The sequence below is a fragment of the Narcine bancroftii genome, chromosome 1 (genome assembly GCF_036971445.1).
Source record: "Narcine bancroftii isolate sNarBan1 chromosome 1, sNarBan1.hap1, whole genome shotgun sequence".
Taxonomy (NCBI): domain Eukaryota; kingdom Metazoa; phylum Chordata; class Chondrichthyes; order Torpediniformes; family Narcinidae; genus Narcine; species Narcine bancroftii.
Window position 1 is genome coordinate 414974258 of NC_091469.1, and position 27233 is coordinate 415001490.

Consider the following 27233-nt stretch of genomic DNA (forward strand, 5'->3'; position numbering starts at 1 on the left):
GGATGCACCAGGTTTTTGATGCCATCCACACTCTGGTGCACCTCGCAATCTGCACCACGGTCAAAATGGTGGCTAGCAGGTTCATCTGGCATGGCCTTCATAGAGGTCAGCCAATGGGCCAAAATGAACTTCCAGTCCTCCAATAGCACCCACACAGACTTTTGAGTCAGCACGGTACAGGTACAGCTATGTACACATCAGCATAGTGGGGCCGTTACCAGTAGTTTCCCATGTGGTGAGTGTGATGAATCTATGCTGTCAGTCTCTCTCTCTCTATGTGCTTAGCCTACTATACTGACATTGGACGTGTATTATCTCTACCACTAAAGACACTTCCCTTGGGTATAACTGTGTATGCACTCATTGTCTTTCATTATTGTACCAGTAGTTTTTGCTAATAAAACCCATGATTACTGGTTAACTACACAGCCTTCGTCTTTTTCATTAACTGACACTTCAATTTTATTAGCAGAAATGGATGCAGCACTCAAGCCAGAGCGGCTGATAATCAACCAGTCTGCCCTGAGGGCTAGAGAAATCTTTAACCACTGGATTGCTTGTTTTGATTTCTACATGGCTTGGAACAATGTGGTCGATGAGGTGATACAGTGGGGCCACCTGAACTCCCTACTGGGTGAGATCCCTTTTGCTGTAACGTGAGGAGCTACGACTCTGGCTATAGTCCAGGAACGACTGACCGCTTACTATGCGGCGCCACGGAATGTGGTACTTGCTCAACACCAGTTGCTGACTAGATGCCAGAAACCTGGGAAAAGCAATGCTGCCTATGCACTGGCCCTAGACTGGCTGGCAAATGAATGCAATGTCAAGGCAATCAATGTGGAACAACACCACAATGCTTTGAAGCTGGATGCTTTTGTCATTGGCATCGATTCCAGTTACATCCATCAGAGGCTACTTGAGACAGAGCCCCAGATCTATGGCCGGGCAGTTACACTAGCCAAAACACTGAGAAGTGCCATAGAGTCCAGCGAAATGCTGGAAACTGAAAGGGAAACATCCAGGAGTTCTGGAACCCCGAATGAGAGAAAGGGGCAAACCCCTGGCAAATGTTACTTCTGTGATAAGAACTGGCACCCCAGACAGAAGTGTCCGGCTCAATTTGCTACTTGCAACTACTGTGGGAAACATGGCCACTTCGCTAAAGCATGCAGGGCGAAAAAAACTCCCACTGATAAGAAGAAGGAGTGCCAAGAAAATTCATCCTGGGGCCACTGGAATGGAAGACAACTACGAAATGGGGGAATCTTCAGACGAGCCAGCTGAATCGACTTCAAGTGACGGCGAAGTGAGATCGACACAAAGTTCCCCTGTGATAGCTCAATTGACTGTAAAGCTTAGAGGTTGTTACGGACTGGAATGGTCGACAATGAAGGGGAAGGTGAATGGTGAGACTGTTGATTGCTTAATAGACTCCGGCAGCAGCGACAGTTACATTCATGAGAAGGTTACCAAACCCTTAAATTTGCGGAGATATCCAGCGAACCGTCAGATATCGATGGCTTGTAGTGAACTTTAAAAAAATATATGGGACAAGTGTAAGGTTACTTTGAACTTGAAGGGACATTGTCTTGCTGATGTTTGGCTCTTTGTACTACCTGATCTCTGCGCTTGGGTTGGATATTCAATCTCAGATGAAAAGTGTAGTGTTAAATTTCGATGGGCCACTACCCACACTTGCCATCCGCTGCACTAGTTACTGCAGTTTGTCCACCCTAAAGATCAAAGCTCCCTCCCTGTTCAGTAATCTATCTCCCAAGTCTCAACTGATTGCCTCTAAGAGCCGTTCTTACAGCAGAGAGGACCATGAGACTTGGAGACTACTTAAAGAGGAAGTGATTGAACTTAGCAGGAGTCCGTGACAAGCCTAGGTGGTAGTTGTGAAAAATCACACTAAGAAGCAACTGGCTATTGACTACACCCAGACAATTAACCGTTATACTAACTTGGATGCCTACCCTCCGCCACGCATCAATGAAATGGTTAATCAGATAGCACAATATAGAGTGTACTCGACTATCGACCTTAAGGCAGCTTAACACCAAATACCCATTAAAAAAAGCAAACAACCCTATACGGCGTTTGAGGCTGATGGGGGGCTATACTAGTTTAAAAGGGTACCTTTTGGAGTCACTAACGGTGTGTCGGTGCTTCAGAGGGAGATGGATAAGATCGTTAGAACGTACGAGTTACGGGGTACGCTCCCCTATCTGGATAATGTCACTATCTGTGGGAAGACCCAGACTGAACATAACAACTTAAAAAATTTCTAGCAACAGCTAAAGAACTCAACCTTACATTTAACATGGGTAAATGTATTTTCAATGCAACAGAACTACCCATTCTGAGCTACATTGTTCGCGAGGGCGAAATCCGCCTTGATCCTAAAAGAATGGCTCCCCTTAAGAAGTTGCAACCCCCAGACTCAGCAAAAGCCCTTAAAAGGTGTATGGGATTCTTTTCCTACTACTGCAAATGGGTACGTGACTACGCTACAAAAGCACACCCACTGTTTGACCCAAAATCTTTCCCTCTCTCCAGCAGCTCTGAAAGCTTTTGAGAGAATTACAGCTGATATTGCCAAAGCTGCACTCTTGTCCATTGACGAGGATGTTCCGTTCCAAGTGGAAACTGGTGTCTCAGATTGTGCTTTAGCAGGAACCCTTAATCAAAAGGGCAGACCTGTGGCATTCTTCTCCCGCATGTTACGCGGACCTGAACTTAAACATCCGCCCATTGAAAAAAAAGCCCAGGCTATCGTTGAAGCTGTTCGCTACTGGAGACGCTTTCTAGCTGGCAGAAAATTCACTCTAATCACTGATCAGAAATCTGTAGCCTACATGTTTAGTACTAAACACAAAAGTAAAATTAAAAACTATAAGATGGCATGCTGGCGAATAGTACTCTCAACTTACAATTATGAGATCCTGTATAGATCTGGCAAGTTAAATGATCCCTCTGACACATTGTCACGAGCTGCTGCCAGTGCTCAGCTTGAAGGACTAAAGGAGATCCATAGTAGACTGTGCCACCCAGGGGTCACAAGATTCTTCCACTATTTAAGGGCTAACAACCTTCCTTATTCCCTCGAAGAAGTCAGAAATCTGACTAAAAGCTGTCTTGTTTGCGTGGAATGCAAACCACAGTATTTTAAAGCTCCGGAGGCCAATCTCATTAAAGCAACCCGACCTTTTGAGAGGATCAGTTTAGATTTTAAAGGGCTATTACCTTCTAACAACAAAAATGTATTTTTCCTTACTGTAATCGACGAATATTCAAGATTTCCCTTCGCGATACTCTGCCCTGACGTCTCAACGGCATCTGTCATTAAGGCACTTGACAGAATTTTCAGTATTTTTGGTTTTCCCAGTTACATTCAGACAGACAGAGGCTCAGAATTCATGAGCGCAGAGCTGCGCCAAGCTCTGTTATGCAAGGGGACTGCCACCAGCCGCACCATGAGCTACAACCCCCAGGGCAATGGGCAGGTTGAAAGGGCTAACACCACAGACTGGAAGACTGTTTACTTCGCGTTAAAGACACATGGTTACCCTATTACTCGATGACAGAAGGTGCTGCCAGAGGCGCTACATTCTATTCGTTCCTACTATGTACAGCAACAAATCAAACACCTCATGAATGTATGTTTACTTTTCCTAGGAAATCAGGAACTGTGATAGACTGGCCAGCCTGTCTATCTGAGCCTGGAACCATACTACTGAAGAGACACGCTCGGATCTGTAAAATGGACCCTCTAGTCCAGCCAGTTCAACTACTGAACACTAATCCCAATTATGCCCATTTTAAATTCCCAGACAGGAGCATAGACACTGTACTCCTAAGAGATTTGGCCCCGCCTGGTTCACCCCTTCCGCCCGCCCTTACTCAAGAGTGATCCTGAGAGGCTGGATGCACCACCCCAGCCTGTGACCCCTAGTAAGCATTCAGATGGCCATGCTAAGGCCCCACTGCCTCACGCTGGTGATTCTGGAGCAGCTCCAGAAGTTCTGCCATCTCACACTGCAGACCAGGGATCTGTATCAACACTGCTAGTTCCCAAGGTTGCCACTCCTGCAAAACCACCACCTGTCCCGATAAGAAGGTCTACTCGCATTCGTAAACAACCTGAGACTTCAGTATTCATAAACATCTCATTATTCTGATTGTTACTAGCTTAGTTTTGGCTATATCTGTGAATTCTCAATGCCATTTATTTTATTGTATTATGCTTATAGTAGATTGCTTGCCTGCTTGAATTTCACTTTAGCAGCTGTCCTTTTCATTTTAACCCTATTTCTGCCAGGGGGAGACTGTGGTGAATCTATGCTGTCAGTCTCTCTCTCTATGTGCTTAGCCTGCTATACTGACATTGGACGTGTATTATCTCTACCACTAGACACTCCCCTTGGGTATAAATGTGTATGCACTCATTGTCTTTCATTATTGTACCACTAGTTTCTGCTAATAAAACCCATGATTACTGGTTAGCTACACAACTTTAGTCTTTTTCATTTCTCACTTCAGTGAGATACCTCTTAACCACGCCATGAAGTGGCCGGAGGTGATCCCACTGGCTGATACCACCACAGAAACCTGTGGCAGGGCAATCATTGACACAGCGGTGTCTAGATTCAGGGACCCAGAGCACCTAAGCTCAGATGGGTGGGGGGGGGGGGGGCCCTAGATTCAGGAACCCAGAGCACCTAAGCTCAGACAGGGGGGGCACAGCTCACTTCTGGACTTTGGGCAGCGCTGGGTAACTTTCTGGGGACATAACTCCACCACACCATGGCTTATCAACCTCAGGCCAATGGGTTGGTAGAGCACTTTCCACAGGCACCTCAAGGCAGCCTTGATGGTCTGGCTCAAGGGTCCCAACTGGGTGGATGAACTGCCTTGGTTCCTATTGGGAACTGTACTGCTCTGAAGAAAGACATCAATGCCTCGGCGGTGGAGATGGTCTATGGTGCACCTTTGATCAACCCCAGCGAGTTCCTGGCCCCCGATAAACACACAGAAAACCCTGTGGCAAGCCTCGAGAACTTGGGATCCCTGGTCCCGAAGCAGCCCCTGCCACACGGCTAGCGCAAACTTAACGACCCAGTGACTTGAGGAGTTGTCAGTACGTATTTGTGAGAAGGAGCCCCTACCAGCTGCTCTTACAACGGCCCTACGAGGGGCCCTACATGGTCATCAGAGACAACGGATCCACCTTCGTCCTCGATATCGGCGGTAAGGTGGAGACTTTTACCGTTGACCACCTGAAACCATTGTATCTAGACCGTAATGAACTGGACTCCACTCCTCACTCGTGACGCAGGGGCAGACCATCCAAGGCTACAGACAATGGTGCAGTCACCGGTTCTGGGGAGGTTCGTGTAGCGGCCCTCACGCAGAGCCTGTAAAATGGCTAACGAACACGGTGACCACGCGGACCGGGGGTGACACTGGTCGTTATCCCAAGTGAGCTCCTCACAATGGAAAGATAGGGAACGCCGGCAATCCCAGGCCAGCACTCCGAAGTCACGGAGCCTTGACGTCAGCACCTGGGGTCCATATAAGTGCAAGTGCCAGAGCAATCAACCAGTCTCATTTTCCAAGGCTTTGGTGTGCATCATTCTTCTCCTCACTCGCATAGTGCAAACGCTACAATGTATCATTTATCTGCATGTGTGTTAAATGTGCTTGCACTGTTCTGTACGGGGACAATTGAAGGACAAATAAACTTGAATTTGAGCTACAAACCTAGGTTGGTAAAAGTTTTGTGTGGAACACTGTCTTATAGGTAAGACTCTGTAAATTTAATAAGTCTGACTATTGTTTCATTCTTCAATGACATAGAATTTTCATCTTTGGCAGTTATAGGTGAGGGTACTTTTTTCGGGGTGGGGGTGGAAGTTTATATTCAACTTTTTTGTCCTAATACCATAACTCATATGCAGTCAAATTTTGTTTTAATGCTTTGAGTGTCCGAGGTAGGTAATCTAAGAATCAGTCATATTGAAATAAGAAGTATCAAAATCAGAATAGGGAGGCATAGGGACACTTAGAATTACAATTACTCACAGTATGAGTGACCCATACTTGATTCTGACCTTCGGTGTTCGGAGTTAAGTTTGTATGTTCTCCCTGAAACCACGTGCATTTCCTCCCATATCTCAAAGGCATGCTGACTGTTAATTTAATTAGCTTCTATAAATTAATGCTGGTGGGAGAAGTATTAATGGATATGGCTGGGAAAATAGGTTACAGGGTGCATCAGGGAATAGGTTTGACAGGAATACTCCGAGATCAAGCATAGTCTTGATGAACCAAATTGCCTGCTACTATAACACATGGAAATATGATCCACACAGATCAGACAGGGCAAAGCCAAGCTAAAACAAAAACACACAAAAATCATATCAAAGCTGGTTATCTCCCCCATACATAACGATTTTGCCATCAAAAAATCAACTTTGTACTTGCCGTATTTATTAAAACGGATTTAAATTCTATGCGCAAATTTGAACTAATGGTAGATTATTCGTCCAAGATTCCATATTATATGTCCAGAATATTAATAAAGAGTTTTGTTTTGGATGCTGGATAAATAAATATCTTTTAAAAAATAACCACTATTAATAGCTTCGTCATATCTCTGCACTTGGAACGAAGTTACAAGAAAAAGCCAATCATCCAATGATTATTTGGCATCAAATGAAAGCAGCATAAAGATATTTAGTTGCTTTACTTACCTCACCATGGTGATAGGCTGACATTTCAGCCACTGAACCTGCCAACTGAGCAACTTTGACTTCTCGTTTGTCATTCCTTTTAAAACATGTAAATAATACTTTTCGCTGACCTGGTTTTAAACCTGAAATTAAATGAAAATGTATATTTTTTACAGTATTACTTAGCTTTATGATATGGTTTTAATTCTCATGGATTGTGAATCACGTTATACAAACATCAGCCCAATATGAAGCTCAAATTTCAGTGGAAGAAAAATCCAAAGATAAGTTTGAGCAATTTATTTAGTAGAAACAAGCCAGGAAGAAAGAATATTACATACAAATCTTTATACATCGTTAAGTTTCAATATTTACTATTATTATTAAGTGAGAAATGATACGTGAAAAATAAAACAAGTTACAATGTTATATTTAGGGTTTATTTTGACTTTCATTTTACCTGGTATGCAAGTTCCACATGATTGGATTTATTACACTAAAACTTCCCACCATTGGAGATCAATAAATTTGTTACAAAATGTAGAGCAAAGAATAAATAATTATTATGAGTTCAAAAGGTGCAGCTTTACTTCTGTACACAATTCTAAAAAATAAACAAGGAAATGATAATGCAAATTTTATAGGATGATATCTAATTGTAGATGCTTACCATCAACAAGCGAAGGAATGGACCTCTCATTGTCAGAATTTGAGAAGAGGATTAATTCTTTGTTAATGAAGTCATTGTATGTCAGGTGCTTAGTTGATGTTCCATATAAATATTGCTGCAAAATTAAATTTTAAAATGTCACATTCATAAATACAATGGAAGATTAAATATTATATTCTACAATTTATTATTCCAGACCTCTGGCAATCCATGTAGCCTTCTTTGCCTTCTATCTTCCATAAAATTGGTCAGCCATTCCTTTCGATCATCTATTTTCTTTTTGCTGAAAGCCTAAAATATGTTTTTACATTTTAGCATTAGTTCAACTTTTACACCATGGAAAGATAATCTAGTCATTTCTGGTATCCAATTATTCATTAATTCACAATACAGCTAAATTAAAAAAATAACCAGTTCATAAATTTAAAATATGATATTTAAATAATTTGGACTAAAAACAAATTCTTATTTGTGCTTTTAACTCAGGTGGCACAACGCTATTACAGCACCAATGGCCAGTTTCAAATCTAGTGTTCTCCTCATGTCTATACGAATTTCCTCTGGATACTCCAGTTTCCTCCCATCCTCAAGATGTACAGAGGATGAAAGATAATTGGGTGGCACAGAACTTGTGCACCAGGTGGGCCTGTTACTGTGCTTTAAGTCCAAATTTAATTTTTTTTAAATCCTAAGTATTAATTTTAATCAGTGCTTCTGAAACAAAAGTCTATAATGCAGTCATAATATTAAAATACAACATGCACAATGCAGAAATTAACTAAACTGTTAGACAAGTTCTGAAAAGTGTGGGGTTAATTTACTGAAAGCAAAACTAACAAGTTGAGATTTTCTTTAGTAATTATTTGTAATACCAGGGTTATTGCAGCATCATCCTCTGGGCCAGTGTATCTAAACATTATGCGGTGTCTGTCCATATCAGCAAAGTATTCTTTTGCCTCTTTTGCCGTGCTGGTACCGAGACCTGTATGAGACATCATATATTCCAGTCGTTTTATATTTGTATTTAATATGATTATTACTTAACATTAGCTCCAAATGGTACCTGCAATTGGCAGAATCAAATTCAACTCCAGTTCGAAAGTATATCAGCACTAAGAGAACTTGTTGGCAGCTGCGCAAAAATACAAAATTACTACATTAAATTAAGACAGGTGTGCCTCCCACTGACTAGGTTTTTACTTCTGACTACTTTAAGTTAAACTTTTACATTACAAACCTTTGTAGTATTTCACTTTCCAAGATTTGTTGTTTTCTGCGTGTTTTTTCCACTCATCAAATTCAGGAATGCTGTAGAATGCCAATTCTTGTTTGTTTTTGGAAGCCTTTATTTCAAGAAAAAAAGAATTACAATCAGTATACACAATTTTATTTTCATCTACAGCAATAGGATGGTAGATTATTTGAAAGGTTCACTAACTTTTACTAATGGAGTAATGAATTCCTCCAAGAAATGATGTCTCAAAAGTGATGGCCAGTTGTGATGAAAGAAATTAATCAACAAGCCTTTGATGTGAGAGCCATCCTGATCCTGTAATATGTAAAGATATGCAAGTTAATATTAACCAGTTTGATTGTCATATGATAAATTGATGAGTTTTGGTTGTACAATCCATTTGCTTCTGGGATACTAATCCTTTTCTTAAATGCAATTGATTGGTTTGCATCTAATGAATATGCTAGTTACAATGTTCAAATGTATAAAAATCTTTAATTGCTGCATTACATACATAATAAACAGAAAAAGTAGATAATATATTTAGTATTTCACATAGTGCAGTAAAAAAGTGTTGTTAAAATACTGCAGTTTTTTCTGGTGAAAGAGCAGTCCATGATGACAAGAGCCTGATAACTATTGGAAATAAATTGTTCTTGAACCTAAAGGTGGTAGTCTTCAACCTTCTTCACCTCTACCCTAAGTTATCAGTGAGAAGAGGTTTACAAGAGGTCTTGGCTGCCTTCTTGATGCAGCACCTCACATGGATGTCTGCAATGAATGGAAGGTTGGAGCATGTGATAAACCTGACTAAATTTGCTACCTTCTGGCCTCCTGGTGTCTCAAATTATCAACTTAAGCATTGATGCAACCAATCAGAATATTTTCCACCCTATACCTGTAGAAGTTTGATCGAGTATTTAATTACATGCCAAATCTCAGAATTCTTAGAACTTAGAGGTGTCGGTGTGCCTTCTCGACAGTTGGCTCAATGTGTGGCTCCAGGAAAGGTCCTCTGAAGTATTGACACCCAGGAACGTGAGCGCATTAACCCTCTCCTCCTCTGACCAATCAATGCAGACAGGTGTATCATCCCTCACCTTCCCCTTGCTAAAATGAACAATAAGCTCTTTGGGCTTTGTGACATTGAGAGCAAGGTTGTTATTCTGTCACCACCATATCACATTCTCAATCTCCATCCTGTATTCTGACTCATCATTTCTATTATTCAACCAACAACAGTTCAAAGTTCAAATTTATTATCAGAGCACATACATGACATCATAAACATCTGCGAGATCCTAAAAGATAGGAATACAAAAGAGAGAAATGCAAACAAACTGTGCAATACAGAAAAAATATTCAGTAATAAATTATGTACAAAGTGAGTCTTTAAATGAGTCTCTGATTGAGTTTGTTGTTTTGGAGCCTGATGTTGGAGGGTAGCAGCTGTTCCTGAGCCTGGTGGTGTGAGTCTTATGACACTGATACCTCTTTCCTGATGGCATCCCCAGAACATGGGGATGTGGATCCTTAATAATTCTGGCTGCTTTCCAATAGCAGCATTCCATGTAGATTTTCCCAATGGTGGGGATTGTGATGTACTGAGCTGTGCCCTTTACCTTTTGCGTGGCTTTCCACTCAGAGGTACTGGTGCCCCATACTGATGCAGTCGGTCAGCACACTTTCCACTAAACTTTCCAATGTCATAGCAAACCCTGCAAACTCCTGAAGTAAAGGTGCTGACATGCTTTCCTCTCAATGTGTTGGGTCCAGGAAAAGTCCTTCAAGGTAGTAACTACCAAGAATAAAAATTTCCTCACCCTCTCCATCTCTAATCTCCCAATGATCACTGGATATATATCTCTGGCTTTCACTTCCTAAAGTCCACAATCAGCTCTTTGGTTTTGGTGACATGAGTGCAAGGCTGTTATTAGTACATCATTCAGCCAAATTTTCATCACCCCTTTTACAACAACCCACTACAGTAGTATTGTCAGTAAATTTGTAGATGGTCTTATTGTTGGGCGAGACGCACAGTCGTAAGTGTAAAGTGAATAGAGCAGGGGACTAAGAATGTAGCTCTATGGTGCTCTGGTACTGATGGGTATTGTGGAGATGTTCTTATCAATCCTCATTGATTGTGGTCTGGAGGTAAGGAAATCCAGGATCCAATTACACAGTGAAGTATTGAAGCTCAGGTTTTGGAGTTTGCTGATCAATTTTGAGGAGATGATGGTGTTGAATGCTGAACTGTAGTCGATAAAAAGAATCCTGATGTATTAGATTAGATTCAACTTTATTGTCATTATGCCAGTAAAATACAAAGCCAATGAAATACAATTAGCATCCAACCAGAAGTTTTAAAAAACTGCCATATACAATACAAATAACTAAATGCAAATAAAAACAAGCACATTCAGCAAGCAAACAATTATAAAAGTACTGACAGTACAATGCGAGTTCAGTACCACTCAGTGCTGTGATTTAAGGTTCAGCAGGGTCACAACCTCAGGATAAAAATTCTTCTTGAGTCTTCTGGTTCGAGAGTGAAGGCTCCTATAGTGCCTATCAGATGGGAGAAGAGTAAAAAGACCATAATTTGGGTGTGATGCAACCTTGATGATGCTCTTCGCCCTGCTCATCAGTTTGGAGGGAATCACAATATCAACTGCCGGACTAAAGTCAATGAACAGCATACTGACATAAGTTAGAGCTGTCCAAGTGGGTCAAGGCAGTGTGAAGTGCCATAGAAATGGCATCCTCAATCAACATGTTGATACAATAGGCAAATAGATGAGCCTCCAGGGTGATAGGCAAACAGAATTTCAAATGTGATAAAACCAGTCTCTCAAAGCACTTTTCAATGATTGGGATGAGTGCAACTGGAGGGAAGTCATTCAACATCATGGCAGTGGGACGTTTCGGCACTGGCATGAAGGTGGCAATCTTGAAGCTCATGGGAACAAATGCCTGAGCCAGGGACAGATCAAAAATGTTCGTAAAGACCCTGGCCAATTGTTCTGCATAGACTCTAAGCACACAGGAAGGAATACCATCCAGACCAGCTGCCTTCTGCACATTCACCCTACTTAGGATGGCCCAAACATCAGAGATGGAAAGTGAGAGAGGCAGTTCATCAGGTGATTTCCTTGTTTTCTCGATCAAAGTGAGCGTCTGAAAGGGAGGCACAGCTGGAAGGGGGCGCAGTTCTCTAAATGGTTTATAGACTGTAATGATCTGTATGCCATGTCACATATAACATGGGTCAAAAAAGTTGAAATGTCCTTGGATCTTTTGTTTCTATGTATGTTTAGCCTGAGAGATTTCCAACCTTAGGTTGGCCCTGGCTGAGCCATAAGCCTCCCGGTCTCCAGATCTGAAGGCTAAATCCTTGTCTTTGAGCAGACAGCGAACCTCACTGCTCATCCATGATTTTTGATTAGCAAATATTTTTATTTGTTTTTGATATGTCACTCCATGCACACACTTGTTGATTTACTTGAGAATAGAGTTGGTATATAAATCAATATCAATTTGAGAATCTGTGGCAGCAAGGGCAGCAAACCCACTCCATCTGTATATTGAAAATGTTGCTGAAGAACAAAGTCAGCACCATCAAGCCACATCTTAATAGTTTTCGTTGTGGGTTTTACACATTTAATGACTGGGCTATACTTGGAAACAAACAGTGAAAGATGATCAGACTGTGTTGAGGGAGGACAGTTGTTTTGTAAGCCACATTTGTATAAACCTGATCTAAATTTTATTTCCCATCGTGGTACATGGTACATTTTGGTGAAATCTTGGAAGCACAGTATGTAGATTGCACTGACTAAAGTCCCCAGTCACAATAAAGGCTCCGTCTGGATGCAATGTCTGCAATTTGCTGATAGCAGCATTGAGCTCTTTCACAGCTAGTTTAACATTAGTGTTTGGTGGTACGCAAGACTGCAAATAGCAGATACATGTAAAAAGGTCTACATGTAGCAGACCGCGGTCCACTCCACAGGCCGACACAGGAAGTGGCCGTCGAACGTGACAATTGAGCAAGCAGCATGGGAGACCCACTCCTATAAGCTGCAATAATAGCAGCCAAATCAACCTATCACCTTCAGAAGATTGCAGGGGGTCCAATCCGGGCCTGCAGATCAGAGGCGGCCAATCGGCAGCCAGCTTCGCTCAAGCCACATCCTGGTGGTGACGAGGCCGGCTACCTATAAAAGGCAGAGTTGCATCTCAATAAACTCAGTGTCGACTACACTCCCTTCGTGTGAGTCTTCTTTCTTGTTATAACCTCAAGCTATAACCATGCCATACCTTGAGCTATTGCCCGTAGCGACCCACTACATACACTTAATAATCAGGTATTCCAGATACACAGAAAAATAAGTATCAGCAATGGTAGAGTTAGTGCACCATGATTGATTCGCATAGATGCATAAATCACCCCCTTTCCTTTTACCCATAGCTACTGCTGCTGTCAGACCTGTAGACCATGCGCCCTTCCAGTTCCACCATGTTGATAGGTACATCACTGTTTAGCTACGTCTCCGCTGAAAACATAATATTGCAATCCTTAAGCCTCCTTTGCATAAGGATCCAAATCCTTAATTCATCCAACTTGTTTGTCAAAGACCAAACATTAGCGAGAAAGATGCTTGGTAACACTGGCCAAGGTGGATTTAGCCTTAGCCTAGCATAAAGACCTCCACACTTCCCTCATCTTTGCTTATGATCTCAACGCTGGACCCTTCAGGTCAGGGTGAGTTTAACATGAGCCCACGGTGTCCTTACTAACTCCAGAGGTATTTGGTTGAAATTGAATGAACTGAAAAAATGATCCAAGCCTGTATTATTACAACGGTAATAAATATCCAAAAGTAACTGTCTGCTGTAGATGTATTTCGCACAGCTGAACAGACCAAGCACGCAGAAAACAAGCAGGTATTTTAATGTTATTTTTCCAAAATCCCTTACGATACTGAGCCTCGTGATACACATGTATCGCCATCTTGATGTATGAAGCAAGTATGCGTCTTTACTGTTCTCTGGATGTTAGTGCCACTGGTCCGTAGTCATTTAGGCAGGTTACCACACTCTTCACGTCACCATTTTTGGTGTAATTCGTACTACTGGTACTAATGAGGCCTGTGTGAAACAGGTGGGTAATATACCCTGCCGGAGTGAGATGTTGAAGACAGCCATGAATTCATTGGCTGGTTGATCAGCACAGGTCTTCAGTACTCATCCGGGTACTCCATCCAGACCAGATGCTTTGCTTGGATTCAATCTCTTGAAGGCAGCCTGCATGTGTCGTAAGATTACCTTTGAGCTGAACTTGGCTATGCAGACTTGAGTGTATGAGGAACCGAGCAGTGGACCAAGCATGCATACCTGAGATGGTCGTGTTCAGAGAGAAGGTGATGTTACCAATCCACACTGATTGGGTCTGCCGATGAGCAAATCAAGGACCCAGTTGCAAAGGGATAAAGTCCCAGCTCCTTCAATTCTTTTTTCACTGCTCACCTAATTTAGAGGAAGGAATTTCATGATCCAAAGCTCTCAGTATTTAACATTTTCTTAGGGAACACACACAAAAAAAGAATTTTCATTTGTATTTATATATTCCCTTTCTTACAGTCATTCTGCATTTTCAATATTTTTATGGCTAAAGAATTATTTTTAATGGACTTACTGTAAAAGCCAAAAATAACAATGTACCAAGAAAAAGTGAAATAAATAACAGATTCATATGTTTTTGTTAATGTTGGCAAAGATATGTGGGGATATGAAACAGAATTTGCTTTTCTTTTGAAAATATATCTACAATTTCATTTTACCAACTTTTAGGCAGCACAATATGTGAATCAAAAATTATGAGATTGGGTAGAAAATGCAGTTGAGGCCAGAGATGAGATTGACCACGAATGAGGAGAATTGATGAAAGATGTCTGCTAGAACCTCCATCAGCTAGGCTGGACAGTCCTTCAACACTCAACCAGGTATGTTGTCTGGTTCTGTTGGTTTGCATGGGTTCACCTTAGATAGGATCGTCCTCACCTCAACTGCAGCTATGTAGGGTGCCTGTTTTTCAGGCGAATTTGAGGTTTTATTTGGTGTCATGCTTTTCCACAAGGGAGGCATCATTGTTGCTGACCCGAAGGGTTGACTTGTAGTCTGTTATCGTTTGAATACCCTAGCATGTGCATAGAATGTCACACAGGTGGTCTGTGGGTTCTCTGTGCATAATCACGTGTCACTTTCTGATTGCACAGAGTTCAGACTTTTCTGATCTTATTGTCAATCTTATAACTCAACCTGAAGACAGTGATACAAACTCTGTGCAATGCACTAACCACCACATCTTGCCATAGTTTCCAATTTGCCCTAGCAGTGTAGCATTTGATCACCGTAACATCAAAGCATTTGCCTATGCAGCTCGTCAATGAACACGCATACTCATCAATGCTGATGAGGTGATCATAGCTGGGATTTTAGGTTTTTGTCATGTAAATTATTTGGATGAGGATCTCAGTAGCACAGTTGTGAAGGTTACGAATTACACCAAAATTGGTGATGTGATGGAAACAGACAGTTGTCAGCAGGCAAAATGCACCAAGAAAAGCTTAATTGAATTTAATTCTGATGAATACGAGGTAATGCATTTTGGAGAGTTAGGGTCAGAACCTTCACACTGAATGACTGGGTCCAGGGGAGCAATGTTTAACAGAGAGACCAGGGATACAAAAGTACAGTTCCCTCAAAGTGGTGACATAGGTAAACAAGATAATGAAGAAGGCATACGGCATGGTTACTTCCATTGGACAGGTCACAGAGAGCAACAGCTGGGGCATCATGTTACAATTGCACACAACATTGGTGAGAGTGCATCTGGAATATTATGTGTAATTCTGGTTGTCATTCTATAAGAAAGTTTGTGATTAAAATAGAGATTGCATGATAAAGATGGAATTCGAGGGCTTGATTTATTGGAGAGATGAATAGGCTACTACTATTTTTCCTGGACCAAATATGGCTGAAATGTAAACTGAGAGGTTTGTTAAATCATTAGGAGTATGAATAAGATGGATTATCATGTCTTTTTTCCAGGTTCGTGGATTTTATAACAAGAGGGCATAGATTTAAGATGAGAGGGGAATGGGAATAATTGATAAGAAACCTGAGGGACAACTTTTTTTCATGCAATGGGTATATGGAATTAGCTGCCAGAGGAAGAGTAGAGACAGATACAATTAGAACATTTAAAATATATTTGGACAGGTACATGGAGAAGAAAGGTTTATAGGAATATAAATCAAATATAGGCACATAAAAGTTAGTAGGCAGCTTGTTGGCATAGATAAGTTGAGTTGCAGGGCCTGTTCCCTTGCTGTAGAAATCTCATGGGTACCAAAACATTGGAACCAAACTCTAAAATACATCAATATGATTAAAAATTGCAATCTTAATAGGAGTCTCTTTTATCTGGTGCTATTTCAAGTCAGTAGCTTTTCAGATGCTGAGAACATTTCAACTGCAACATTCTGCTTTAGTTAGGCTGACTCTCTGAAGGCTTAACATTTTTAGAAGGAGAATGTGTTTGCGTACAATTTGTAGTTCTTAATTTATCTTAACAAATCTTCTGGACTGATTCCATTGGGTCCTCAGCTGGTAAGAAACAGAAATATGCTTTAAAAAAAAAATGACATTCTCATCCAGATTAGCAAATGCACTCCTGAACAAACTTAGCAATTTTTTTTCGATAGTCAAATATTTCCTTCAAAAACAATAAAAGTCTACTTGTAAATACGAAAATCTTAATAATAGCCAAGAGTTGATCTTTTTTGTTTTACAATATTGTGAGCAAAACTGAAATACAGTCATCCCCCCTATGTTCCAAGACCCCCAGCGGATGCCTGAAATCACAGTTTTTACCAAATCCTATACAGGGTATGCACTGCTTAACATCCACAATATGTTCTGTGAAATTGGGCATTATGCAATGTGGACGTTGTGCGAACACCATATTATATACTTAGCAAAGCTATATGGGATACAGTAGTGTACCTGTAAACTTTTTATTTGTAAGTAGGGATCAGTGTGCAGACCAACATGGGGCTGTGGGCAGACAGTGGGATCAGTGTGGGGACCAATTCGGGGCTGTGGGGAATGAGGGGGGGGCAGTGGGATCAGTGTGGAGACCAATACAGGGCTGTGGGGACCAATACGAGGCTGTGGGGAGAGAACAGGGCAGTCAGAAAGCGAAACCATGGATAGGGGTAGGGGGGGGGGGAACCATTGTATTTACATATTGTTAAACCAAGGGAGAGAAATGAATTCTCCAGATTATTAATTTACTTTCTATTTGTCGCTAAGCTTTCAACAACACAAGAATAATCTAGGTTGATGCTTCAGTTACTACCATGGCTTTACATGTTTTTGCTGTGGACATGAAAAAAGGCTCACTGCAGTAAAAAAAAACAAGAAAGCCCAGGTTCCCCAGCCATTTAACCAAACAGATTACCTAATTGTTTATTTTACTACATGCATGGAATTGTAATGTGCAATGGAAAGTTAGAGCTCATTTTTTTTTCCAACTGCGTTTCAAGTGAATTTAATTAGCTACAATTATTTTTGTGCTGACCTTTTTTTAAGAAATGTCCCAAATAATTTGCTAATTTAATTACTTATGCTTGCACCTTGCTCATAGCCAAAGCTTAATGTTTTTGATGTTAAATTGAAAATAATAGAGGGGCAAAAGGTTGAAAGGAGTCATTTCATTAATGGACGGTGTCCTCTCACCACCTACCTTGGAAAGGACAGGAGAAAAGTGGATAGTAAATTACAGCCTAATGTAACTAACATTAAGATACAGAGGATAAAAAGCGAAACAATATACTCTAGTAATGCTTATTTCATTGGAACTCAACTTACAAATTAAAATATGCAAAATAAAAGTAAAATGGGGCAAAAATAAGTTTAAAAAATCACGTAGATATGAGAAAAAGGAGGGAAACAGTAAATAAATCAGGATAACTGGATTCTCTGACTTGCAGGAAATCTACAGATAAGTGATAGGACTAAATGTAGCTTTTGTGCACACAATGAAGATTTTCTGTAAAATTTATTGTGGACTCCCCATTATGTACATGTCTTTTTAAGATTCAATTCACATGATATGCTGACCTGATCAGTCATGATCATAATCTTGCCATAGCGAAGAGATTTCAGTGACTCTGCATCATCGTAACTTTTCTTGTACTGAAGACCTACTATCTTGATAATGTTGTTGATTTCTGCATTCTCCATTATCTGCACAACAAAGTAACATTGATATCTTTGCAATTCGAGAAAGGCAATGTTTCACACTTCAAAGAATTCAAATATCCTTTTGAATAGTTAAGAACAATGTGTAATAACAATAGTTGAAATGAATTCTGCTACTGTTAAGCAAATTACAAAATGTTGCTCTTTAAGATTTGTCCTCAAAATAATCAGAACCACGATCAAATTCAGATAACAAGGTTTAAGGTATTCATCTAATATTTAATTATGAAATTTGCAAAAACTTTGGCTTATTACTAGAAATAGAACCCAATAACAATTTTATTACTACCTTACACTATTTGTTACCAACTTGTCAAAGCAAAAGTATTGTAATATATGCATGAGAAAATACTAAATTGCCTTGTTTATGAAGGATATAAAACAAAATAACAAATTGGTTCATCTTAAGACTAATTATCTCAGAATAAGTCCGAAAAACATTAGAAAACAAGAGCCAAGTTCAAAAGCTAGCTTATTTCACTAGCAGATACATAGCATTAATTAAAGAGGTCAGGCAAAACTTTTCAACTTGCTGTGCAATGAGTATTGTTGCTGCTAAACATCAATCATTTTCTCTTCAGTTGTGAGATTCAAATTGCATGGCATTCTCGAAATTGGTGAAAAAGTACAAGAAATTTGTAATCTTTTTTAAAAAAAGCAATGCCTGATAGATATTTAGAATGTCAAAGAGGGAGCACATTGTAGTTCATTGAACCTGGCTGCAGATTGGAGCAAATTAGTAAAACAGTTTGTTCTCACACTATTATAAATCAAATTAATTTGAAGGGCAGGAAATGCACACATTTCAAATAAGCTGATGTTAAAAAATCATAAATTTTCCATGCTGAGTGTCTCAAAAGGGGTAGAATTTTTTTAAGCCCTAACTCATCACAATGCTCCAAGAATCAGCAAATAGGACATTATTAGTTACATTCTATATTTATTGACATAAGTGAAGAGATTGTGTGTATTGTAATCATATTGGCCAATAATACAAACCTGATGTGGAAAACTAAGTTGAAAGGAAATTAATATACAGAAGTGAGTATTTAGGCCATTAGTCCGACCACCCTTAGGACACACAATACAGTTATGGTGTAAAACTCAAACATCTGCAGACACTGTGATTGAACTATAAACACAATGCTGGAGAAACTCAGCAGGTCAAGCAATATACTTTATCTAGCAAAGATAATGATACATAAACAGCGTTTCCAGCTTGAGCCCTTTATTAAGGTATGAGCAAAATGGTGGCAGGCGCCTGAACGTTCATGCTCCTGCCTCCATTTTGCCCATACCTTGATGAAGGACCCAAGCCCAAAACATTGGTTATGTATCTTTATCTTGACTATGTAAAGTACACAGTTTGACCTGCTGAGTTTCTCCAGCATTGAGTTTATATTTTTAATATAGTTTTGGTGTTTTTATTTGAGAATATACATGCTATGGAACAACAAAGGACCACTACACCAAATACTGGGATGAGGAGAATATTCCACAAGAAATGATTGCGCAGATTAGAGCTCTAGAACCACAGAACATTACAGCACAGAAACAGGCCCTTCTAGATTGTGCCAAACTATAATTATGCAAGTACATAGCACCCCCCCCATACCCCTCCCACCCCATGTACCTGTTCAAATTCTTCCTAAATGTTAAAATTTAGCCCGCATTCACTACTTCAGATGGCAGCTCGTTCCACACTCCCACCACTCTCTGTGCAAAGAGGTTCCCTAAAACTTTTCTCTTTCACCCTTAACTCATGTTTTCTGTTTTTCATCTTGGTGGAAAAAGCCTACCTACATTTACTCTATTACCCCTTATAATTTTAAACACCTCTATCGAATCGTCCTTCATTCTTCTACACTCCAGGGAATAGAGTCCTAACCTGTTTAAACTTTCCATCTAACTAAGTTACTGAAGTCCACGCAACATCTTAGTAAATCTCTATACTTTCAATGTTATTGTTATACTTCCTGTAGTTAGGTGACCAAAACTGCATACAATACTCCAAATTTGCCCTCACCAATGTCTTATACAACTTTACAATTACATCTCAACTCCTATACTCAATACTTTGATTTCAAAAGGCAAATATGCCAAATGCTCTCTTTACAATCTGTGACACCACTTTCAGGGAACTATGTATCTGTATTCCCAGATCCCTTTGTTCTACTGGGAACCCTACCATTTGCTATACCTGCCTGTTTGTGGACTTCCATGTTGCAAGCCTACATGAGCAAGCCCCCTCAACTCTTCCTCTGTTATACTGATAACTACATCAGAGCTGCCTCATGCATCCACAATGAGCTCATCAACTTCATTCACTTCACTGCCAACTTCTACCCCAATCTCAAACTCACCTGGTCCATCTCTGAAAATACTCTCCCCTTTCTGGATTTCTCTGTCTTCATCTCAGGAGATAAGCTTTTCCCTGACATATATTACAAACCCACAACTACCTCGACTAAACTTCCTCATACCCTCCGTGATTCATAGGAACATAAAGATAAGAAATAGGAGCAGGAGTAGGCCATCCGACCCGTTGAGCCTGCTCTCCCATTCAATAAGATCATGACTGATTTGATCATTGACTTAACTGCACCTACCTGCCTTTTCCCCATATTGTTGAATTCCTTTTTTATGTAAAAATCTAACTGAACCTGAAATATGTTCAATGAAGTAGCCTCAACTGCTTCCCTTGGCAGAGAATTCCACAGATACACTACTCTCTGGGAAAAACAGTTTTTCTCATCTCCGTCTTAAATCTACTCTCCTGAATCTTGAGGCCGTGTCCCCGAGTTCTGGTCTCACCTACCAGTGCACACAATTCTCCTGCCTCTATCTTACCGATCCCTTTCATGATTTTATATGTTTCTATAAGATCTCCTCTCATTCTTCTGAATTCAAGTGAATATAATCCCAGACGATTTAGTCTCTCCTCGTAGGTCAACACCCTCATCTCCAGGATCAACCTGGTGAACCTCCTCTGGATTGCCTCCAAGGCCAGTATATCCTTTCTCAAGTATGGAGACTAGAACTGCACACAGTACTGCAGGTGTGGCCTCACCAGTACCTTGTAGAGTTGCAGCATGACCTCTCTCCTGAATTCAATTCCTCTAGTGTTTAAGGCCAACATTCCATTTGCCTTCTTAATAACCTGTTGTACCTGCAATCCAACTCTCAAGTCCTTCTGCTCTACAGTATGCTACAGTTTTTCACCATTTAAATAATAATCTGCTCTTCTATTTTTCATACCAAAATGGTTAACCTCGCATTTACTAATGTTGTACTCCATCTGCCAGACCTTTGCCCACTCACCTAACTTAACTATATCCTTGCAGCCTCTCCACAACCTCTGTACAATTTGCCTTTTCATTCAATATAGTATAATCCGCAAACTTGGCTACACTATTCTCTGTCCCCTCTTCCAGATCATCAATGTAAATGGTGAACAGTTGCAGGCCCAGCACCAACCCCTGCGGCACTGCACATACCAGTGTCTGCCAATCAAATAAACACCCATTTATCCTGACTCTCTGCCTTCTCTCAGTTAACCAATGCACAATCCATGTCAATATACTTCCCTCAAATCCATTCATCTGTATCTTATTGAAAAGTCTATTGTGTGGCACTTTATCAAATGCCTTCTGGAAATCCAAATATACAACATCAACCTGTTCCCCTCTATCTACCGCACCCATTATATCCTCAAAGAACTCCAGCAAGTTTGTAAAACAAGACCTGCCCTTTCTGAATCCATGCTGCATCTGCCTGATGGAACCCCTTCGTTCTAAATGTCTCAATATTTCATCCTTAATGACAGCTTCAAGCATTTTCCCAACTACAGACATTAAGCTAACTGGATGATAATTACCCGTCTTCTGTCTACATCCCTTTTTAAAAAGTAGCATGACATTTACTGTCTTCCAATCTGCCGGGACCTGCCAAGAATCCAGAGAATTTTGGTAAATGACCACCAATGCATCTACTATAACCACCGCCATTTCCCTCAGTATCCTGAGATGTATCCCATCAGGACTAGGGGATTTGCCTGCTTTTAGTCTCATTAGTTTGCTCAATCACTATCTCTTTCGTAACAATTATTTTATTGAGGCCCTCACCTCCCTTCACATTCCTAATACCTCTTTATGGCATGCTGGACGTGTTTTCCACCATGAAGACTGACAAAAAATGTCTGTTCAATTCTTCGGCCATTTTCCCATTACTCAATATCAATCACCCGCTCTCTTCTTCCAAGGGACCTATGTTGACTCTAGCCACCCTCTTCCGTTTTATATATTTATAAAATTTTTTTACTATCTGTTTTTATATTTTGTGCTAATTTACTCTCATAATCCTTCTTCCCTTTCCTTATTTCTCATTTAGTTGCCCTTTGTTGCCATTTAGGAACATAGGAACATAGGAAGTAGGAACAGGAGTAGGCCAAAAATGGCCCATCGAGCCTGCTCTGCCATTCAATACAATCATGGCTGATCTAATTTATGACCTAACTCCACCTACCTGCCTTCTCCCCATATCCCCTAATTCCTCTATCATGTAAAAATTTATCTAACCGAATTTTAAATATGTTTAATGAGGCAGCCTCAACCACTTCCCTGGTTAGAGAATTCCAAACATTCACTACTCTCTGGGAAAAACTATTTTTCCTCATCTCTGTCCTAAATTTACTCCCCCGAATCTTGAGACTGTGTCCTCTCATTTTAGTTTCCCCGGCCAGCTCAAAAAACCTTCCTACGTCTATCCTATCCATACACTTCATAATCCTATATGTTTCTATAAGATCTCCTCTCATTCTTCTGAACTCGAGCGAATACAATCCTAGACAATTTAATCTTTCATCATAAATCAACCCCTTCATCCCAGGGATCAACCTATTAAACCTCCTCTGGACCGTCTCCAAAGCCAGTATATCCTTCCCCAAATATGGAGACCAGAACTGGACACAGTACTCCAGGTGCGGTCTCACCACTACCCTTAGCAACTTTGTATACATGAGCTTTTAATTTTATACTTCCCTTTATTTCCTTAGTTAGCCAAAACTGACTCTTCCCTCTCTTACTGCCCTTATTTTTAATGGGAATATATTTTTGTTGAGCACTGTGCAAAATTTCTTTGAAAGTCTTCCACTGTTCCTCAAGTGTTCTGCCAACAATCCTGTGCTCCCAGTCCATGCTGACAAATTACTTCCTCATCTCCCCTATTCAAGCATAATATACTAGTTTCAGATCTAACTATTAAACCCTCCATCTGTATGAGAAATTCAATCATACTATGATCACTCTTTCCAAGAGGGTCCCTAACTACTAGATTGTTAATTTTACCTCTCTCATTGCACAATACTAGATCTAAAATAGCATTTCATACATCAGAGCCTTGGCGGAGATTGAGAGATTGATTCACTGAGCACCTTCGCTCTGTCCACAGTAGTGATAGGGATCTCCCAGTGGCCAACAATTTCATGCTGCGTTCCACTCCCCATACTCACATGTCTATCCATGGCCTCACATACAACCACACCAAGACACCCGTGAATTGAAGGAACAACACATGATTTTCCGTCGGAGCACTCTTCAGCTGCATGGAATTAACATCAACTTTTCCCATTGTGCTAACCTGCTCTTCCTTCCCCCCAGCTCTTCATCCCCTTCCCTCTCTATTCACCTAGCCATTCCTCCTCCCCTTGCTTACTCCTATGCCCTCCCTCCCTTCTCTACCTATTACCTCCTGCCTTTGCTACCATTCTTCTCCCATACATCTCCCTTACCTTTTTATTCAGATGTCTGTCAACTTTTTTCCTTGATGAAGAGCTCAAGCCTGAAATGTCAGATATTTATCTTTATCTTTGCTATAAGACACTATTTGACCTGCTGAGTTTCTCCAGCATTGTGCTTTTACCATGTTTGTCCTTTCTTGGTTTGTCCTTCCAAACTGCAACACCTCACACTTAAGTTCCATTTGCCATTTCTCAGCCCATTTTTTCCATTTGGTTCAGATTCCTCAGCCTTCCTCGCTGTCCACAATCTTTGTGTCATCTGGAAACTTGCTGATTCAATTTACGACTATCATCTAGATCATTGAAATGATGACAAACAACAATGGTTCCAGCACTGATCACTGAGGCACACGAGTCACAGACCTCCTGTATGAGAAGCAATCATCCACTACAACTCTCTGGCTTCTCCTCTATAGCTAATGTCGAATCCAGTTTACTACCTCGCCCAGTTTACTATCTCACCATGAATATTGAGCATCTGAACCTTCCTGACTAACCTCCCATGTAGGTCCTTGTCAAAGACCTTATTAAAATCCATGTGGACAATATCCACAGCCTTTTCTTTTTCAACTTTCATGGTAACCTCCTCAAAAAATTCTTTATGATTGATTTAACTCGATCTACCACACACAAAGCTATGTTGACTATCCTTAATCATTCCCTAGCTATCCAAACACTTGTATAACCAATCTCTTAGAACAACTTCCAATAATAAACTCTGTGGAGTTTAAAGAAAATCAGTTAATCACCTTGAAACACAAAGTTCTGAGGAGGCTTTACAGAGAAGGCGCTGCAAGGTTATTTTCAATAGCAGAAGAATGTAGACCACGAGACCCCTTAAGTTAAGGGGTCAGTTATTGACGATTGGGATCAGGAAAAATATTTTTTTCTCAGGCGGAATCAGATATTTTAGCGCTCGCGTTCTGCTTTCGGACATTTTAGCGCTGGGCATTTTGCCCAAATAAAAGACTTTTGTAGCCCTTTGGACATTTTGCCGCTCACAGTTTTACACTGGCCCAGCTCCCCGCCCCACTCACCGTCTGCCACTGCATTTCAGAAACTCCCTCCCCCCAGGAATTTTTAATAATTTTAAATTCAATTAATTATATATTCCATTATATGTAATTAAACTTACAATAAATATAATAAATATACTTTTATAATTTACCAAAAGCCCTTATTTTTGATTGTTCCCCAACTGCTTTTAACAATTTAAATATATTGCTATAAGTTACGAAAAGCCCTTGTTTGCTGAGGAAGTGGTTTCCTGGGGGGGAGTGAGTTTCTGCAACACCAGGGGTTCAGGCAGCACTGCAACGCTGAGGATTCAGACAATGCTGCAATGCCAGGGGTTCAGGCAGTGTGATGGGACAGTGAGTGGGGCAGGCAGGCCAAAATGTCCACCGACTAACTGTGGCCGCCAAAGTGTCCAGTGCCAAATTGTGGGCACCAAACTGTAAGGGCCAAAATGTGGGTGTCAACATGTCCGGCACAAAATTGTGGGTGCCAAACTGTAAGGGCCAAAATGACTGGCATGAAAATGTGGGTGTCAAAATGTCCTAGACCCTCCTTCAGGAGGGTGTGAATCTTTGCAATTCTTTGTCACAGCTCAGCGCGTATGCTAAGTTATCTAGCACAATATGGCAATCAAAAATTATGATATTGGGTAGAAAATGCAGTTGAAGCCAGTGATGAGATCAATCACGATTGTCTAGAAAGGCAGAGCAAACTTAAGTGGTTACACAGTCTGCTGCTGCCATTACTAATGTTTTTTTTACTGGGTTAAAAATAAAGCCAAGTTTCTGCAGGGCAGTCACTAATCTGATATCCCCAAATTCTGCAAAAAATGGAAAGGGACAACGTTAATTAAGTGACTTATTGAATGAAGATAAGTTTAGATTTTTACAAATAACAAGTTACTTTTATTGACAAACATTGTATTCAAAAGAGACATGGAGGTAATGCATCAAAAGGGATTCACTGCAAAACAAATTAAGCATTTGCTTCAGTTTAGATCTCCCCACCAAATCTAACACATTGTAATAAGCTTTTTTAGCTCCTGGTTCAAAATGTGAATACAGTATCCAGCACCTATAGGGATTGCTTTTCTAATGTCTAACTAAGGCACCTGTGTTAAGTATACACCGGGAGTCTCTAAAGTGGTCAATATTGACCCAAGGGTCAATGGGACTATCCAAGTGGTCAATAAATGCCAGGGGGTTGAAAGGAGTCGGTAAAGCTGGGGGCTAGGTCGATTGAACTTTTGCGGTGGAAAGCAAGGGCTGAGCATTTGAAAATTATCAGTTTGCTTTGAAACTGAAACAAAAAGCTACATCCTTAAAATTCTACTCTGGGATTTATAAATAAGCAAGTGTAGTGCCCTACTACCTGGCAAGTGAATCAGCACTCAAAATGGCGGACTATGAGGCAAGCGCGGAATGCCTGAGCACACTAATGGCCTTCACAGGCCAGGTGCCTGCACGGTGGGAACCACAGTCAATCAAAGGCCAGCTCGCTGGTGATGTCACATCTGCCCACATTGGCGGGACTACCGGGCCCAGTGGTGGACAGCTGGGTCTATTAAAGGAGGGCTGGGGAGATCAATAAACCAGTCTTGACTTCACTTACACACATGTGTGTGTGTCCTTCTTTTCTTGCTCTGCAGTAGCGCCTTGCTACACAAATCTATTTAAATATAGATTACAAGATTTCTGGAAGACTTGAAAAATGAGTAAAATTATTTCTTTAAATTTTAAATCAACTTTTGCAATCTTCTCCTCCTCACCTTGTTTTGCCAAATTGAGTCACTTATTTTAATTTTCACTACATCTGAAATTCTATCAATTGCAGGAATAATTAACAATATTAACCAATATAATTGTTATAACTAAACCACAAGAGAACACATTATATGAAAAACAAAATCTGAAATAGAGACTTACTAATATTAAATACCTGCAATGTACTAGTACATGTTAACAAGTATTTTAAACACATTTCTTATTTAGTATGGCAGCATCAGATTACCAGAATTTGAGGTATGTCTCAAATGCTTCATTCACAATTGTTTTAAATTCAGAAGATTTTCATCAGTGTCGAGTGTCAGGTGTGGGGTCCCTGGGAAACTCCAAGTCTCCTGATACCCACATCTACACCAGGTGTACCAAGGTAAAGCTCTGAAGAGACCATGTTAAGGAACTGGAGCTGCAGCTTGATGACCCACAGCTTAGTAGGGAGAATAGATAGTGGTCACAGGAAGTATATAGAGAACACCTCTCTAGTCATCACCTCAGCAACCGGTTTACCATTCTGGGGAAGATGACCTGTCAGAGGATGACCATAGGGACCAGGTCCCTAGCACTAAGCATGGCTCTGTATCAGAGAGGGCGAAGAGGCGTGCAAAAGTGATAGGAGATTCCATTGTGAGGAGAACATACAGGAGATTCTGTGAGCCTGAAAAACCCA

The 27233-nt window shown here is 40.6% G+C and overlaps 1 protein-coding gene across 5 annotated transcripts in view; it reads right to left on the reverse strand.

The window, feature by feature from the left end:
- LOC138751565 (DNA topoisomerase 2-beta-like) overlaps positions 1-27233 on the reverse strand; it is a 236744-nt gene that overhangs the window by 102540 nt on the left and 106971 nt on the right. For all 5 annotated transcript variants that reach the window (XM_069914001.1, XM_069914002.1, XM_069914004.1 and 2 more), the window contains 7 exons: positions 17831-17956; positions 8846-8956; positions 8645-8750; positions 8280-8389; positions 7606-7698; positions 7408-7522; positions 6759-6880 (listed from right to left, as the gene is read on the reverse strand). In XM_069914001.1, coding sequence (XP_069770102.1) covers positions 6759-6880; positions 7408-7522; positions 7606-7698; positions 8280-8389; positions 8645-8750; positions 8846-8956; positions 17831-17956 — 783 coding nt within the window. The remainder of the gene's footprint in view (positions 1-6758; positions 6881-7407; positions 7523-7605; positions 7699-8279; positions 8390-8644; positions 8751-8845; positions 8957-17830; positions 17957-27233) is intronic.